Source organism: Danio aesculapii, chromosome 1 (assembly GCF_903798145.1).
Source record: "Danio aesculapii chromosome 1, fDanAes4.1, whole genome shotgun sequence".
Classification (NCBI taxonomy): domain Eukaryota; kingdom Metazoa; phylum Chordata; class Actinopteri; order Cypriniformes; family Danionidae; genus Danio; species Danio aesculapii.
This window is the reverse complement of record NC_079435.1, coordinates 61,261,946-61,279,019: the sequence shown is the minus strand read 5'-3', so window position 1 is coordinate 61,279,019 and position 17,074 is coordinate 61,261,946. Positions and strand designations below refer to the sequence as shown.

The following is a 17,074-nucleotide window of genomic DNA, read 5'->3' as shown; positions in this document are numbered from 1 at the left end:
TGTTCCAATGATGATGCGGACAAAAGAGAGAGCGGGACAAAGGAGTGTGTACACATTCATAGATTTATCACAGGTCTGGGCATGCAGGTTAAACGCACTGGTGTTGGCGCTGAGGGCTATATCAGCAGAATCACAGCGGGCCTTGAATAGAGCCCTGTGGGACCCCTCGTCATTTCCAGTCATTCTGTTGACTAACTGCTCCGTCATCATGATTCCCACATTCACTAATACCAGCACAGGTTTTCCTATGAGATGCTGAGATTCTGAAATACAAGGCACCATTACTGCGCTCCGGTGCTGCGCAGAAGTGATTCAGTAATCAAACAGCAGGACGACTATAGCTGCTGTATATAGAGGTGTAACGGAGGCCAGCTAGTGAGTGCTGTGCAGGTAAACCGCACTCCTCTGACCCCCAAAGGTGCTCTAGCGACAGACACTAGTGGCCATAGTCTTTAGCCTCCTCGGTAGAGCAACCGACTTCCATGCTGAAGGCGCCGGTTCGATACCAGCTCGGAGCGGGTTGGGTGTTGTAGGACTGGTGGGGTTAAAATTGGTGCCGTGACCCAGATGGGAGTGAGGTTTACGGGGGTGAGTGTAACGGAGGCCAGCTAGTGAGTGCTGTGCAGGTAAACCTCACTCCTCTGACCCCTAAAGGTGCTCTAGCGACAGACACTAGTGGCCATGGTCTTTAGCCTCCTTGGTAGAGCAACTGACTCCCATGCGGAAGGTCGCTGGTTCAATACCAGCTCAGAGCGGGTTGGGTGGCGTAGGACTGGCGGGGTTACAGAGGCTTTGTTTGAAATAGATATTAGAGACGTTATAGTAAATTAATTGCCCACAGGTTGAATAAATGATCGGGTGTGCATTATTTTTGAATGGTTCAATGGCTGGGGGTCAATTATTCTGCTTATACTATGGTCTTCACAGATGCTCCACTATTCACATGTTGTGTTTGAGACATTTCAAGAGCTCACACTTAGCTGATGATTGATTGTAAAGCTTGTTTTGGCATGCTGACACGACTACTTCTTCTGAAAATAACTGCACACCTCATTTGCGGTCAAAATTTAATATAAAGCTAAGATACATTGTTTAGGAATGGTTAAAAAAAGATTGCCTCCTAAACTAAGTTGCCATCAAATAAAATGGTTGTCATGCCAATATGGTGCTGTAAACAAAAGCTTGTAATGCTTGCCCCGCCTCCAAGTTCTTCTGATTGGTCCACTGCTTGAGAACTAACATTGATGAGCAGAGCTGCGTGTAAAAGCTGAACTTCTTTTAACTTGACACAGTCTCTTAAAGTCAGCATGAAACTAAAGTTAAGATTATACATCTAACTGGAACAGTCCTGAAAGGAAAAAAAGCGGGGCGGTGCATGATTTCATCCTGTAAACTGATTGGATCGTAGGAAGTTGGGTGTTACTAACAAAATGAAGGAAGATGGACGAAGGGACAAAAGCAGAAACAAGACACGCCCTGATAGCTCCGCCCTAAATTACGGTTTGACACACCTTAAATTACTGATAGCCCCACCCTAAAGGACAATAATCCTACCCTAAATGACAGATGGCCCTGCCCTAAAGGACCCATAATCCCACACTAAAGGCCTGATTGCCCGTCTTAAAAGACTGATAGCCCTGCCCTAAAAGACCGATAATTCCACCCTAAAGGATTGATAGCCCCACCCTAAATGACTGTTAGCCCCGCCTTAAAGGACTGATAGCACTGCCCTAAATTACTGATTGCTCCGCCTTAAAGCACTGTTTGCCCTGCCCTAAAGGACCAATAATCCGACCCTAAAAGACTGATAGCCCCGCCCAAAAGGATGTTTGCCCCACCCTAAATGACTGATAGCCCTGCCCTAAATGACTGTTTGCACCACCTTAAAGGACTGATAGTCCTGCCCTAAAGGACCAATAATCCCTCCCTGAATGACTGATAGCTCCACCCTAAATTACTGATAGCCCTGCCCTAATTGACTGTTAGCCCCATCTTAAAGGACTGATAGCTCCACCCTAAATGACTGTTAGCCCCACCCTAAATGACTGATAGCCCCTCCTTAAAAGACTGATAGCCCTGCCCTAAATGTCCAATAATACCACCCTAAATGACTGATAGCTCCACTCTAAATTACCGACAGCCCCGCCCTAAATGACTGTTAGCCCCACCCTAAAGGACTGATAGCTCCACCCTAAATGACTGTTAGCCCCACCATAAAGGACTGATAGCACCGTTTAAAAGACTGATAGCCCTGCCTTAAAGGACCAATAATCCCACCCTAAATGACTGATAGCTCCACCTTTAATGCCTGTTAGCCCCACCCTAAAGGACTGATAGCTCCACCCTAAATAACTGATAGCTCTGCCCTAAATGCCTGTTAGCCCCACCCTAAAGGACTGAAAGCTCCACCCTAAATGACTGTTAGCCCCACCCTAAATGACTGATAGCCCCGCCTTAAAAGACTGATAGCCCTGCCCTAAAGGTCCAATAATACCACCCTAAATAACTGAATGCCTGTTAGCCCCACCCTAAAGGACTGAAAGCTCCACCCTAAATGACTGTTAGCCCCACCCTAAATGACTGATAGCCCCGCCTTAAAAGACTGATAGCCCTGCCCTAAAGGTCCAATAATACCACCCTAAATAACTGATAGCTCTGCCCTAAATGCCTGTTAGCCCCACCCTAAAGGACTGATAGCTCCACCCTAAATAACTGATAGCTCTGCCCTAAATGCCTGTTAGCCCCACCCTAAAGGACTGATAGCTCCACCCTAAATAACTGATAGCTCTGCCCTAAATGCCTGTTAGCCCCACCCTAAATAACTGATAGCTCTGCCCTAAATGCCTGTAAGCCCCACCCTAAATAACTGATAGCTCCACCCTAAAGGACTGATAGCTCCACCCTAAATAACTGATAGCCCTGCCCTAAATGCATGTTATTCCCACCCTAAATAACTGATAGCTCCACCCTAAATAACTGATAGCTCCACCCTAAATGCCTGTAAGCCCTACTCTAAATAACTGATAGCTCCACCCTAAATAACTGATAGCTCCACCCCAAATGCCTGTAAGCCCCACCCTAAATAACTGATAGCTGTTGTTTCGAGATGGTTATGATATTTGATTAAAGAGTGCAAATGATATTTAACAAAATAAAGTAGTGCACAGACACATCATTTACAAGAGGCACTGCTGTTTACATCTAAAAAAGGAGTACATTTTGATTCCATGCAGACTTTAAAAGATGCACTGCAAAAGATGCAAGATGCAAGATGCGAGCATAACGTTCATCAAGGCGTGTTTACATAGAACAACTAAGTAAAATTAGTGCATTGTACTAGAAAAGATGCATTCTGTGTGTGAACGGCTCCTTAGAATGTTCATCAGCCAATCAGAATCAAGCATTGGCCAGCTTGCTAGTATAAATGCTTTTAACCCAGCATGTGCACACACACAGATACTGGCATTAAAATAACTCTGTCACAGCTCAGTGGTGAATATATAGACCGTGTTTCCTTCTCTTGATGTGAATGTCTAGCTGAAGAGCGGTAAGCTGAGATGTTTTTATGTATTTTCAGCATCTCACCTCGTCCACTGCGGCCCACGAAACGCAGGTCGTTGAATCGAGCCACTTGGTTCTTGATGGCGGCTGTAGCGTTGCGGAGCTCAGCGGAGTAATTCTCATCATTTCCCGCCATTACTGTGACCAGCGTTCCGTCTGGGATATCGCCAAGGGTAACCACCTGTCAATCAATTAATGAAGTCATCATAGTTGGTAAACTCAGAGCGCAGTGAATGGGAAAACACAACAAATCACTTCTTTACAGTCCTATTAGCTGAAATAATGACAGAGAAACTCCAGGATGGTGTGATCAAGACATTCAGAAGGCGGAAAACAATAGTGTGAGACTGATAACGGCAGCCAGACGAGAGAATAACGTCAGATTTACTGTACAGCCCCCCATAGACAATGCATTACACACACCTCACATAAGCGCTCATTCGTTTTTGTAATTTGATGCATAGATGATACAATACATACAGAAATACTTATCAATGTTCATATGTTTAAAAAAACTCTAGATATTAAAAACTTTCCAGAAGTTCAGATGCTGATGAGCATCATGGCAGTCTTATGAAAAGAGTCTATTAACTGCATCAATTATTATCAGCATTATTTATGCTACAAATTATTATCAGAAAATGGTGTAGGTATGAAAGTAGAATGAATAATGAATAAGAAGACATCAGCATTTATTTGTATAATAGAAAAAAATGCAAATGTGCATTCATTTGATCAGACAGACAGTGAAATATTACTGAATAATATCATTTAAATATGCAAATGAGCATTATTTAATCAGATAGATTGTAAAATATACTGTAAAACATACTTTAAATCTGTAAATGAGCATTTGTTTGATCAGACAGTGAAATAATACTGAATAATATCATTTAAATATGCAAATGTGCATTATTTAATCAGATAGACAGTGAAATATTACTGAATAATATCAATTAAATATGCAAATGTGCATTTATTTGATCAGGTAGATTGCCCAAAAGTGAAATATTAATGTGCATTTATTTGATCAGGTAGACAGTTAAATATTACTGTAAAATATAATTTAAATATGTAAATGTGCATTTATTTGATCAGATAGATTGTAATTATACTGTAAAACATACTTTAAACATACTTTAAATCTGTAAATGTGCATTATTTGACCAGACAGTGAAATATTACTGTAAAATATCATTTAAATACGCAAATGTGCATTCACTTGATTAGATAGATTGTAAAATATACTGTAAAACATACTTTAAATCTGTAAATGTGCATTATTTGATCAGATAGACAGTGAAATATTACTGTAAATATAATTTAAATATGCAAATGTGCATTCATTTCACCAGCTAGACTGCCCCATAGTGAAATACTACTGAAAAATATACTTTAAATATGCAAATGTGCATTATTTGATCAGATAGATTGCTCAAAAGTGAAATATTACTGTGCATATATTTAATCAGATAGACAGTGAAATATTACTGTAAAATATCATTTAAATATGTAAAGGTGCATTTATTTGATCAGATAGACAGTGAAATATTACTGTAAAACATACTTTAAATCTGTAAATGTGCATTATTTGATCAGATAGACAGTGAAATATTACTGTAAAACATACTTTAAATCTGTAAATGTGCATTATTTGATCAGATAGACAGTGAAATATTACTGTAAATATAATTTAAATATGTAAAGGTGCATTTATTTGACCAGATAGACTGCCCCATAGTGAAATATTACTGTAAAATATTATTCCAATTATTCCTGACAACTCTGCAGCTTCATATTTTTGTGAAGCCCATGATGTATTGTATTTTCTGGATCCTAGAATTAATCATTTATTTCAAAAACATCAGATTTGAAATAAAACCGTTCGGTATCATTGTAATTTTCCTTACTCTCCTTGTATGATTATTTAATCTTCATCAAATAAAACACTCAGATTACTAATGCTGGGTTCCACACAATGGATTTGTGTTGGGACAACATAAAGGAATTAAGTTAACTCACAAGTTTTTACAAATTGAAATGGATTGAACATAAAACAATTAAGCTGCTCCTCCCTAAATCCTCAAGAAATGTGTTGATTCAGCTCATTCTAAATAAGTCGCTTGAACACGCAGCACTTTTCTTGATAATAATTGATGTGTGTTTTCATGTCGTTATCATCATCCTCGACTTGATTAAACACACATACAGTATATTCTGCCTTTATTATTAAGCAGAAACTTTGGACAGACGCTGAAAGCCAAACAACATTCAAATCCTCTTTACTGTCCTGCGTCACGTCCACTTGTGCAATTATCTGCACATCTAAACTAAATGAGGAGCTGATTTGCATATTAACTGTAAATGTCAGCTCATTCTTCAGCTCTCTCACACACACACACACACACACACACACACACACACGGCTGGCTTTGACAACACAGAGTGCTTCACTTTTATGCCGTCATTTGCCAAATGTGGAAGAAGAAGATGATGAAAGATAATGCGGTCGGTCGCATGTGACGAAAGGACATTAACAACAATTACTGATGCTTCCCTACAAACCACTAGCTTGATTCATGCTATGAGGATAAAAAAGGAGATGGTGAGACTTTAAAATGTCCTTCAACTTTAGAAGAACTGCACAAATGAATCAACTACAGTCACTGTTATGTTAGGAGTAATTGACAATGGGTCATAGAACTATTCATTCATTCATTTTCTGTCCCTTTATTCATCAGGGGTGGCCACAGTGGAATGAACCGCCAACTATTCTAACATTTGCTTTAAACAGCGGATGGCCTTCCAGCTGCAACCCAGTACTAGGAAACACCCATACACACTATACACACACACACACACACACACACACACACACACACTTATACACTACGGCCAATTTAGTTAATCAATTCCCCTATAGTGCATGTGTTTGGACTGTGAGCACCCGGAGGAAACCCACGCCAACATAGGGAGAACATGCAAACTCCACACGGAAACGCCAACTGACCCAGCCGGGACTCGAACCAGCGACCTTCTTGCTGCGACAGTGCTAATCAATGAGCAACCAAGCTGCCCAAAAATATTACATATAAAACCAAGTTCTGTGATCTGGTACCTTGAAGGCGATGGGCAGGGTCTTGTTGCAGCGCCAGTGTGTCGGCAGGACGGAGCAGAGGAAGTTTGGGCTGTCGGTGCGCACCAGTTCCCCCGGGTTTTCTGACAGCACCTCCACCATGCTGCGGTCCGCCATGCGCAGTTTACCCATCAGGGCGGCGCCGCTGCTCTCCTGAGCGCCCAGCGGCAAACCCTCGCTCATCTTCCCCGAGCTCAGGGTGGTGGAGGGAGGCGTGAAGCGTCGCCCGGGCGCAGGTTCTGAAACACAATTAAAAGTGCGTTTGTTTACTGAAGGCTAACACAGAGAGACTGAGGAAAAGCTTCTTTCTGCTGGAGATACAGAGCAACACACAAGACTGAAATACTTCATTTTGCAAACACTTACAGTTGAATTAATGGGCAAATATGGTTAAATTATTAGTCCTCCTGTGATTTTAAAAAAAAGTAGTGCCCAAATGATGTTTAACAAATCAAGGAATTTTTCACAGTATGTCTGATAATATTTTTTCTTCTGGAGAAAATCTTATTTGTTTTATTTCGGCTAGAATAAAAGCAGTTCTTAATTGTTTTAAAGCCATTTTAAGGTCAATATTATTAGCCCCTTTAAGCTAATTTTGTTTTGGATTGTCTCCAGAACAAACCACTGTTATACAATGACTTGCCTGATTACCCTAATGCCATGATGCCAAGATCTTCAGCTTAACCTCACGAAAACGGAAATGCTTGAAGTTTCTGCCAACCCGACTCTACACCATAACTTTTCAATCCAGATGGATGGGGCAACCATTACTGCATCCAAAATGGTAAAAAGCCTTGAAGTAACGATTGATGACCAACTGAACTTCTCTGAGCACATTTCTAGAACTGCTCGATCTTGCAGATTCACACTCTATAACATCAGAAAGGTCCGACCCTTCCTATCTGAACATACAGCTCAACTCATTGTTCAAGCTCTTGTCCTCTCCAAACTGGATTATTGCAACTCTCTACTAGCCGGGCTTCCAGCTAACTCTATCAAACCTCTTCAGCTGCTTCAGAACGCAGCAGCACGAGTGGTGTTTGATGAACCCAAAAGAGCACATGTCACTCCTCTACTCACCCGTTTGCACTGGCTGCCAGTTGCTGCTCACATTAAATTCAAAGCTCTGATGTTTGCTTACAAAGCGACCTCTGGCTTTGCTCCTTCATATCTGCTCTCACTTCTGCAGATATATGTGCCCTCCAGAAACTTGCGTTCTGTGAATGAACGTCGCCTCGTGGTTCCATCCCTAAGAGGGAAGAAATCACTTTCCCGAACTCTCGCATTCAATCTGCCCAGTTGGTGGAATGAACTCCCTAACTACATCAGAACAGCAGAGTCACTTGCTGTCTTCAAGAAACGACTAAAAACTCAACTGTTTAGTCTCCACTTTCCTTCCAAATCTGCAACTGCCTCTTTGGCTATACCACTAACTGTACTCTCTCTCTCTCTCTCTCTCAAAAAAAAAAAACACTTACATTACTAATGCTTTGCTTCTTAGACTTTACACACCTGAAACTTGTCTATAGCACTTGTTCACTGCTGCTCCTATAGTTGTGTCAATTGCTTCCTTGTCCTCATTTATAAGTCGCTTTGGATAAAAGCGTCTGCTAAATGACTAAATGTAAATGTAAGTTCAGACTGCATGATTTTAGCCCCGATTTTGACTCGAAGACAGGTTTTTATAAATCCCAGACAAATGCCTGAACTCACAGACAAATCTATGCTCGTGCACGCGAGTAACAATCACACAGCATAAATGATCATAGACGCGATCTGAGAGAATCGCAGATGAGATATTTGGCGTGCTAAATATCTGGAGCTGTTGGCGATTCAAATCATGCCATGTGAATGTGTTCTGATTGAGGGGGGGTGTTAAAAGCGCTCGTTATCAGTTTATTTGGACCCAAGAAATGGAGGAAAAACGATTGGAAATTTGGCAGGAGCATCAGTGTCTGTTTGACGTGTCATCTGAGCAATACCACAACCGGGTCAAAAAGAAAAAAGAAGTACATTTTCCACCCCACTAAAGGCTTCAATCTTATTTTGTAGTTGATAATAAAATACATACTATGTTACCTCGCGTTGTTGCCATGTCACTTCTCGCGTGTTCGGTTGTGATACGTAGTTTGGACAAAAGTTGCCGGCGATTCTTCCTATTTTAAAATCATGAAGTGTGGAAACCTCCTGTCGCAGATCCATCTCGCAGTGTAAACACAGCACGACGGAACGCTAACCCAGATAGTCATGCAGTGTGAAAACATCTGTGACATGGCTACTTTAAAAATCCTGCAGTCTGAACTCGGCATAACTTTACCCTAATTACCCTAGTTAAGCCTTTAAATGTCACTTTAAGCTGTCTTGAAGAATATCTAGTCTAATATTATTTACTGTCATCATGGCAAAGAGAAAAGAAATCAGTTATTAGAGATGAGTTATTAAAACTATCATTTAGTAATGTGTTGAACAGTCGGCGCCAATAGCCTAGTGGTATTGTAGGCTGACATATAGCACTGACGTGCTCACGGCGACCCGAGTTTGATTCCTGGCTCGAGGTCCTTTGCCGATCTTTCCCTTCTCTCTGCTCCCAATGCTTTCCTGTCTGAAATCTCTACTGTCCTATCATAATAAAGGGGAAAACCCCTAAAAAATTATTATTAAAAAAAATTCAAGTGTTCACACTTAGCTCACGATTTATACGTAGCTTGTTTAGCGTGCTGTCCTGGGAGAGAGCCCTGAGCTCAAGGTATCCTCGAGCCCAGGGCTCCCTCCTTTCACAGGGCGAGGGGAGACTGAGCTCAGGTCGATCTGAAACTCCCCCGCTGCTGAGGCCAAGGTGAACTTCATGAGAGTAAGACATTAGAAAAAAGATTTAGGCTTTGGGAAGAACATGCAAACTCCGCACAGAAATACCAGATGGCCTAGTGAAGACCCAACGCCATTGGTATTCTTGCTGTGAGGCAACAGTGCTAGTCACTGGGCCACCGTGCCGCCCATTCTGGATAAAGGTGGAAGAAGGGGAGGAGGGGGGTTTCTTCCAGACGAAGATAGTTGTAGAGAGGAAATGAGGATATATATAGTGACTTGGGATCCTTTGATTGGAGGATCATGATTAGCTAATGTGGACCAGCTGGGTCAATCATGAGCACATGCTCCTCTCGAAATTAGTGTAATATTAAACTTCATGAAATGTGTTGAACAAAATCTGCTCTCTGTTAAACAGAAATTGGGTAAATAATATATACAGGAGGGGTAATAATTCTGACTTCAACTGTACATGCACTTTGCACACCCACTGGACCCTCTTGCACATTTATGAACACACCCTGGACATATATTGTGTAGTTTTAGTGTACTCCACAGGTGAGTGACCACCTGTAGGATACACTGCTGGCTCTCTTATGCTCCAGGCACTTTATTAAAAACACGTCTATGTTTCTGTTTAACATTCATCCCTTCATTATTGTTATTATTATTATTTTAAGGTCACAAGCATGTCACTACATTTTGTATGTGTATGACGTTGTGTGTGACGAAAATTTTTTCATTTATTCATTTTCCTTCGGCTTAGCCTCTATTTCAGGGGTCGCCACAGCGGAATGAACCGCAAACTATTTCAGCATATGTTTTACACAACGGATGTCTTTCCAACTGCAACCCAGTACTGGGAAACACCCAAACACACTCATTCACACACACAACGGCCAATTAAGTTAATCAATTCCCCTATAGCGCATGCGTTTGGACTGTGGGGAAACCGGAGCACCCGGAGGAAACCCCCGCCAACTCAGAAATGCCAACCGACCCAGCCGAGACTCAAACCAGCAACTTTCTTGCTGTGAGGCCACAATGCTAACCATTGAGCCACCATGCCACCCACAATTACAACTTAAACATCAAATTTCTGATTAAAGCAGGACATTACTGAACTCTTACCTTACTGAATAACTTAATAACTCAGGTTTAGGTTATGTGTAGGCTTTTAAAGCAGAATCTCATACAATAACACAATATCACTGAGCATTTAATACCACTACGATCAGGGCCTAAATATATATTTAGATGCTCGCAAATGAACAAAGTTTTTGCATTGATAGACACTGTATTATTTTTTATGTATATTTCATATAGAGAATATCCCATAATCAAAAACAGACACCGTATTACTATGCAGAATTATTACTCCTAGTAAAAGGTTTTATTTGTCAAACTTTAATCTTATATAGGGCAAACAATATAACACATTTGCTTGTATTTAGAACAGTAAAACACTACTTCACCACAGTAAAAGCACTGTAATGCATGAGCGCTTTAACATTTACATTGCATACAAACCCATAATTCACTTTCATTTGTTTGATTGTTGCATTGCTCTTCTTCATTCAAATAAATTATTCTCTTCCAGCGATTTATTAATAAATATACTCTAAAACACTGCAAGAACTGTAGTAAAAGCAAGAAAAGCTTGCAATGTTACTTCAGCAAACATAAATATAATAATAAAAAACATTTTAATTATTAGATCCAGTACTAAAACAAGATGAAATGTGCAATCTCTGGCAACATCTTGTATCGCTCAGCAGCTCTCTATGCAAAATAATTAGTTCTAGTAAAATGAACGACGTATTCAACATTATTATCTTACTTATTATTATATTATAAAATTATTGTCTTACTTTCAATGCAGTTTTCAATCAAATTGGGCCAGAAAGCACTACTCAATCATAGTAAAAGCTAGAAAAACTTACAATGTTAAACATAAATATAAGATAGTTAAAAATATCTACATTTTAATGCATGGATTCAATACTAAAACAAGAGTAAATTTGCAATCTCTGGCAATAATTACAGTTATAGTAAATAATTAGTTCTAGTAAAATGAGCGACGTATTCAACATTATTATCTTACTAATTATTATATTAAAACATTATTATCTTACTTTCAATGAAATTTTCAATCGCATTGGGCCAGAAAGCGCTACTCAATCGTAATAAAAGCAAGTAAAAGCATGCACAAAATAAAAAGCATGAAAAACATATACAATGTTACTTAAAACATTCATATAAGACATTTTAATGCATAGATCCAGTACTAAAATAAGCTAAAAAACTTACAATGTTACTTCTGCAAAACATACATATAAGATAGTTAAAAATATCTACATTTTAATGCATAGATTCACAACTAAAACAAGAGTAAATTTGCAATCTCTGGCAATAATTATAGTAAATAATTAGTTCTAGTAAAATCAATAACATATTCAACATTATTATCTTACTTATTATTATATTACAACATTATTATCTTACTTTCAATGCAATTTTCAATCGCATTGGGCCAGAAAGCGCTACTCAATCATAATGAAAGCAAGAAAAAGCATGCACAAAATAAAAAGCACGAATAAAACATACAATGTTACTTAAAACATTCATATAAGACATTTTAATTATTAGATCCAGTACTAAAATAAGATGAAATGTGCAATCTCTGGCAACGTCTTGTATTGCTCAGCAGTTTTCTATGCAAAATAATCAGTTTTGGTAAAATGAACGACGTATTCAACATTATTATCTTACTAATTATTATATTACAACATTATTATCTTACTTTCAAAGCAATTTTCAAACACATTGGGCCAGAAAGGACTACTCAATCATAGTAAAAGCAAGAAAAACTTACAACATACTTCTGCAAAACATATTTCAAATATATATATATTTTAATGCATAGATCCAGTACTAAAGCAAGATTAAATGTGCAATCTCTGGCAACGTTTCGATCGCTCAGCAGTTTTCTATGTTAAATAATTAGCTCTAGTAAAATTAATGTATTCACTATTATCATCTTACTTATTATTAACATTATTAGTCTACTTTCAATGCAATTTTCAATCACATTGGGCCAGAAAGCACTACTTAATCGTAGTAAAAGCAAGAAAAGCTTACAATGTTACTTCTGCAAAACAGACATATAAGATAGTTAAAAATATATACATTTTAATGCATAGATTCAATACTAAAACAAGAGTATATTTGCAATCTCTGGCAACATCTTGTTTTGCTCAGCAGTTTTCTATGCAAACTAACTAGTTCTAGTAAATTGAACGACATATTCAACATTATCTTACACTTTAAATGCAATGTTCAGTCACATTGGGCCAGAAAGCGCTACTCAATCACAGTAAAAGCAAAGTAAAAGCTTATAATGTTACTTCTATATTTTAACAGATTGAACTAGCACTGAAATAAGGTTACGTTTGCAATCACTGGCATCAATGACTTGCATTGCTCAGCAGTTTTCTACATTTTCAGCATTATTATTTTACACTTTCAATGCAATTTTACATTAAATTGGGCCAGAAAGCACTATTCAATCATAGTAAAACCACAACAGTACCCTTCTTTTACACGCCTCATTATTTCATTCACTTCACATCACTCTTTTAGCACTATTGTCACTATTTCTCATGCTCACAGCACGCTTTGGTTATAGAAAATCTGTTTTGCTCATGCACATAATGCACTATGTTTTTAAGGATAGTTTTTCCGGTGCTGTTACCGCGGTGGAGGACTTCCGTGCAGAGAAAAAAACAGGCAAAAAGAGCATTAAAAGCGCCAGACAGCGCAGCGGCCCGCGGTTATTCGGCCGACCACAATCGATGCCACATGAGTGCGGTTAAAACCCGTCTCCAAAACCTGCGCTCCCTCCAAACACACAGCCCAATATAAACACAGCCACTACATCAGGCTAAAAGTGGAGTTTGTTGATGGCTGGTTGGTGTGAGGGAGATGAGGTGTGGAAAAGCGGCAGACGTGCATTTGCAGAAATTCAGGAGAGCAACAGAAATATCACAGCTATAAAAATCACTCTTTTCAGGTGGGTTGTTGGCTGGGGGAAATCATTTTGTTTAATTAATATTTTAATGACTGTTGCTTGTTTTTTCTTTTGTTTTTAATGTCTAATTGCGAAAATGCAAGTTTTATGCTTGTATTTAAAAAACAAATTAGTATTTACAAGTGAATGACCTCTTAATATCTAATAATAAAAATATTTCAACTAAAAATCACTATTTTCAGGTGAACATACTGTAAATAAATGGAGGGTTTTATACAATTCCTTCACATTCCTCGATTAAGTTCATTTAATTTTTGATTGAATTTGTTTTTCTTTATATATTGAGTCAGCTTTTTTTGTTTATTGACATTCTCATTATTATTATTATATATTTATGTATATTTTGATAAGCTAATTATTATATTGAATTTATTTATTTATATATTTTCATTTCTTGGAAGTTGATCCTGTCAACTTTTTTTGTTTATTGGCATCAACATCATCAGCATTATTATTCTTATTTTTTCTGGCATTATTATTATTACCATATATATATATATATATATATATATATATATATATATATATATACATGCATACATTTTTTTTTACAAATTTAAGTGGATTGAACATAAAACAATTAAGTTGCCCCCCTCAAAAAAAAAAAAAAATCAAGAATTGTGTTGCTTCAACTCATTATAAATAAGCAGTTTGAACAAGCAGCAAATGTCATTTTTTTAATGATACAAAGACTTAAATATACACATCTTTTATTATATGATATTGTTCTAAACACACACACATCTGTCACACAATTTCACGTTTTATTTAAAAGTGTCTTATTAATAAACACTTGAGCTACGTTTTTATTTAAAGTAAAAACTACTTCACATGTAACATAATATATGCGGTTCAGGATGTTCTTTTGACCTGAATAAAACCAGTTTCTATTAAAAGGTTGAAATGTAATAGCCTACGGTATTTACGAAAATACATAAATAAATAAATAAAATTGATGAAAATATCATCTTTCATGCCAGTTCTGTTTCATGGCTTTCTTCTGTCGTGACAAGGCATTTTGTTTACCATCCACACTGACACTGATCACAATACTTACAAAAATTATATATATATATAAATAAAAATCATATTTATAAATTATACATATCATAAATATATATATTGTTTAATCATTTTTAATAAACTTTGGGACAGTTTGAGATTATTTTAGTATTTCTAGTTTAGTTTTTAGTTATTATTGAGGTATTTTAGGGGTTGTAGATAAATAAAAAAAACCTCACTAACAGTAATATCACAATCACTTATTTATTTCAGGAATTTTAACAAGTTTATCATGAAAATTATATACTTATGTAAAAAAACTGAGGTTGTAATGCATTTTCAGAGTAATACATTATATATCCATTTTAATAACTCTTTTAACTTAGTCCATGCATTTATTAATTAATTTTCCTCGTTTCTAATTATACTTTAATACTAATTTTGAACTATTTTCTTAATCATTTTGCACACTAATATTCTGGCATTTTCTGTGCAGTTCAATAATACGCAAAGAGAACTACACTTTTCCTTATGTACATGTACCTGTATGAATCATGGCATCATTATTAAGGTTGAGGTTACATGTTTAATTCTCTGCACAGTTCAATAATAAGCAAACAATACTAAACTGAACCTGCTTTTTTTACGTAAACAGATTTTTGACTTACACGAGTGTCCCATTAGCATCAATATTACGGTGGAGGTTACAGGTTTCATTTACTGTGCAGTTCACTAATACGCAGACAGAACTTAATTTCAGTTTTGACGTCGCATTAGCATCATTATTAAGGTTGAGGTTACAGGTTTCAGTGATTAGTAACTGTAATAAACATTCAGACATGATGAAACATGACGCGTAAAAATAGTCCCGTGAACGCGCGAGTCACTGTCCCGATTTGAGAAGCGCTCTTACCGTATTTGGCGTCCCAAAGAAAAACCATTTGGTATGTTTTTGTCTCCGTGAGTTTCGGGATGGGGATCCACAGCTCTTAAAAAGCCTGCTGTTCGGTGTGAAGTGAGCTGAACTCAGATCAGTTTTTACGCAGATGCTGTTCCTCTTTCAGCAGAAATCATCATCGGCCACGCGCGTATCCTTTAGAAAGTTAGAGCGCGCACCTGACGCAAACACTTTCGCTTTCTTTAGCTGACTACAAAGGACTAGCTGAGTTAAAAAGACTAAAAACAGAGAAACACCAGTGAGGGAAAGTGCTGTTCCTGGATCAGATGATGCGCTGTGAATGAATCTCCGGCAGCGACGCGCTTTTACTGGCAATGGGCAGCGCAGGAACGCCAGCCAAGAGAGCTAATTTGCATACGCCAGCCCTCTCGAGCGCTTTCATTGGACAGTGATGACAGACATCGATGGGCTCGACCAATCAGAGATCAGACCGAACTGGGGGGGAGAAAGGGGTCTGAGCAGTCAATGGAATTCCTCGCGCGTGGTTGTTGCTAGAAGGGATACAGCTGCGGCGTGAAGTTAACGGGAATTATTTATTTAATTATCCAGTCATTTTATTTTATGAACGTCTACCCCTACTCCAACCCTAAACTGCCATCACGATAATGTAAAAACAGCAATTATACAGAGTATTATAATTAAATTGCCAATTAAATTGCATTTTTGACGTCCAAACCAGCACAGTAATGTAAAAACAGTCATTATCACTGAGTATTATTTATATTATTTATTAAAATATGAATTAAATGTATTTTATTAAAGTCTACCCCTACCCCAACCCACACAGTAATGTAAAACCAGTAGTTAAACAAAGTATTATTGATATTATTCATTAAATACCCATTAAATTGTATTTTGTTAACATCTAGCCCAACCTCAAACATCACAGTAATGTAAAAACAGTCTTTATTTTAAAGTATTATTCATATTATTTATTAAAATATCAATTAAATGTATTTTATTAAAGTCTACCACTACCCCAAGCCTCACAGTAATGTAAAACCAGCAATAAAGCAGAGTATTATTGATATTATTTATTAAATTACCCATTAAATTGCATGTTATTAGAGTTTACCTCTACCCAAACCATCACAGTAATATAAAAACAGTCATTATTACTGAGTATCATTCATATTAATAAAATATCAATTAAGTGTATTTTATGAACGTCTACCCCAACCCTAACCCTCACAGTAATGTAAAAATATGAATTGTACAGATAATTATTTATTGAATTACCAATTAGTTGTATTTTATTAACGTCTAACCCTACCCCAACCCTCACAGTTAAGTAAAAATATGAATTATTATTGTCAAGTGTCACTAAAATGAAGCTTTACTGATTTATCTGCAGCTGTATCCCTTCTAGATTTCTCCTGTCACTGTTTAATTCACTTCCAAACCTTTCGGAAATAATAAAGTAATACACTGAATAGTCTTAAAGTACTTATTATTAATTGTTTATTTTATCATCCTAATTCAATTTATGTATTTTTAAAAGTATTAATTTAATCAAGGAATT

The 17,074-nt window shown here is 37.5% G+C and overlaps 1 protein-coding gene across 1 annotated transcript in view; it reads right to left on the bottom strand.

Annotated features, from left to right (window-relative positions):
- Positions 1-15,733, bottom strand: part of LOC130233567 (runt-related transcription factor 1-like) — a 35,441-nt gene extending 19,708 nt beyond the window's left edge. Inside the window, exons 1-3 of the mRNA XM_056463675.1 lie at positions 15,508-15,733; positions 6,680-6,936; positions 3,586-3,742 (exon numbers count right to left, since the gene is read on the bottom strand). Of these exons, the coding sequence (XP_056319650.1) occupies positions 3,586-3,742; positions 6,680-6,936; positions 15,508-15,535 (442 nt within the window). The 5' untranslated portion in view covers positions 15,536-15,733. The remainder of the gene's footprint in view (positions 1-3,585; positions 3,743-6,679; positions 6,937-15,507) is intronic.
- Positions 15,734-17,074: the final 1,341 nt, after the last annotated feature.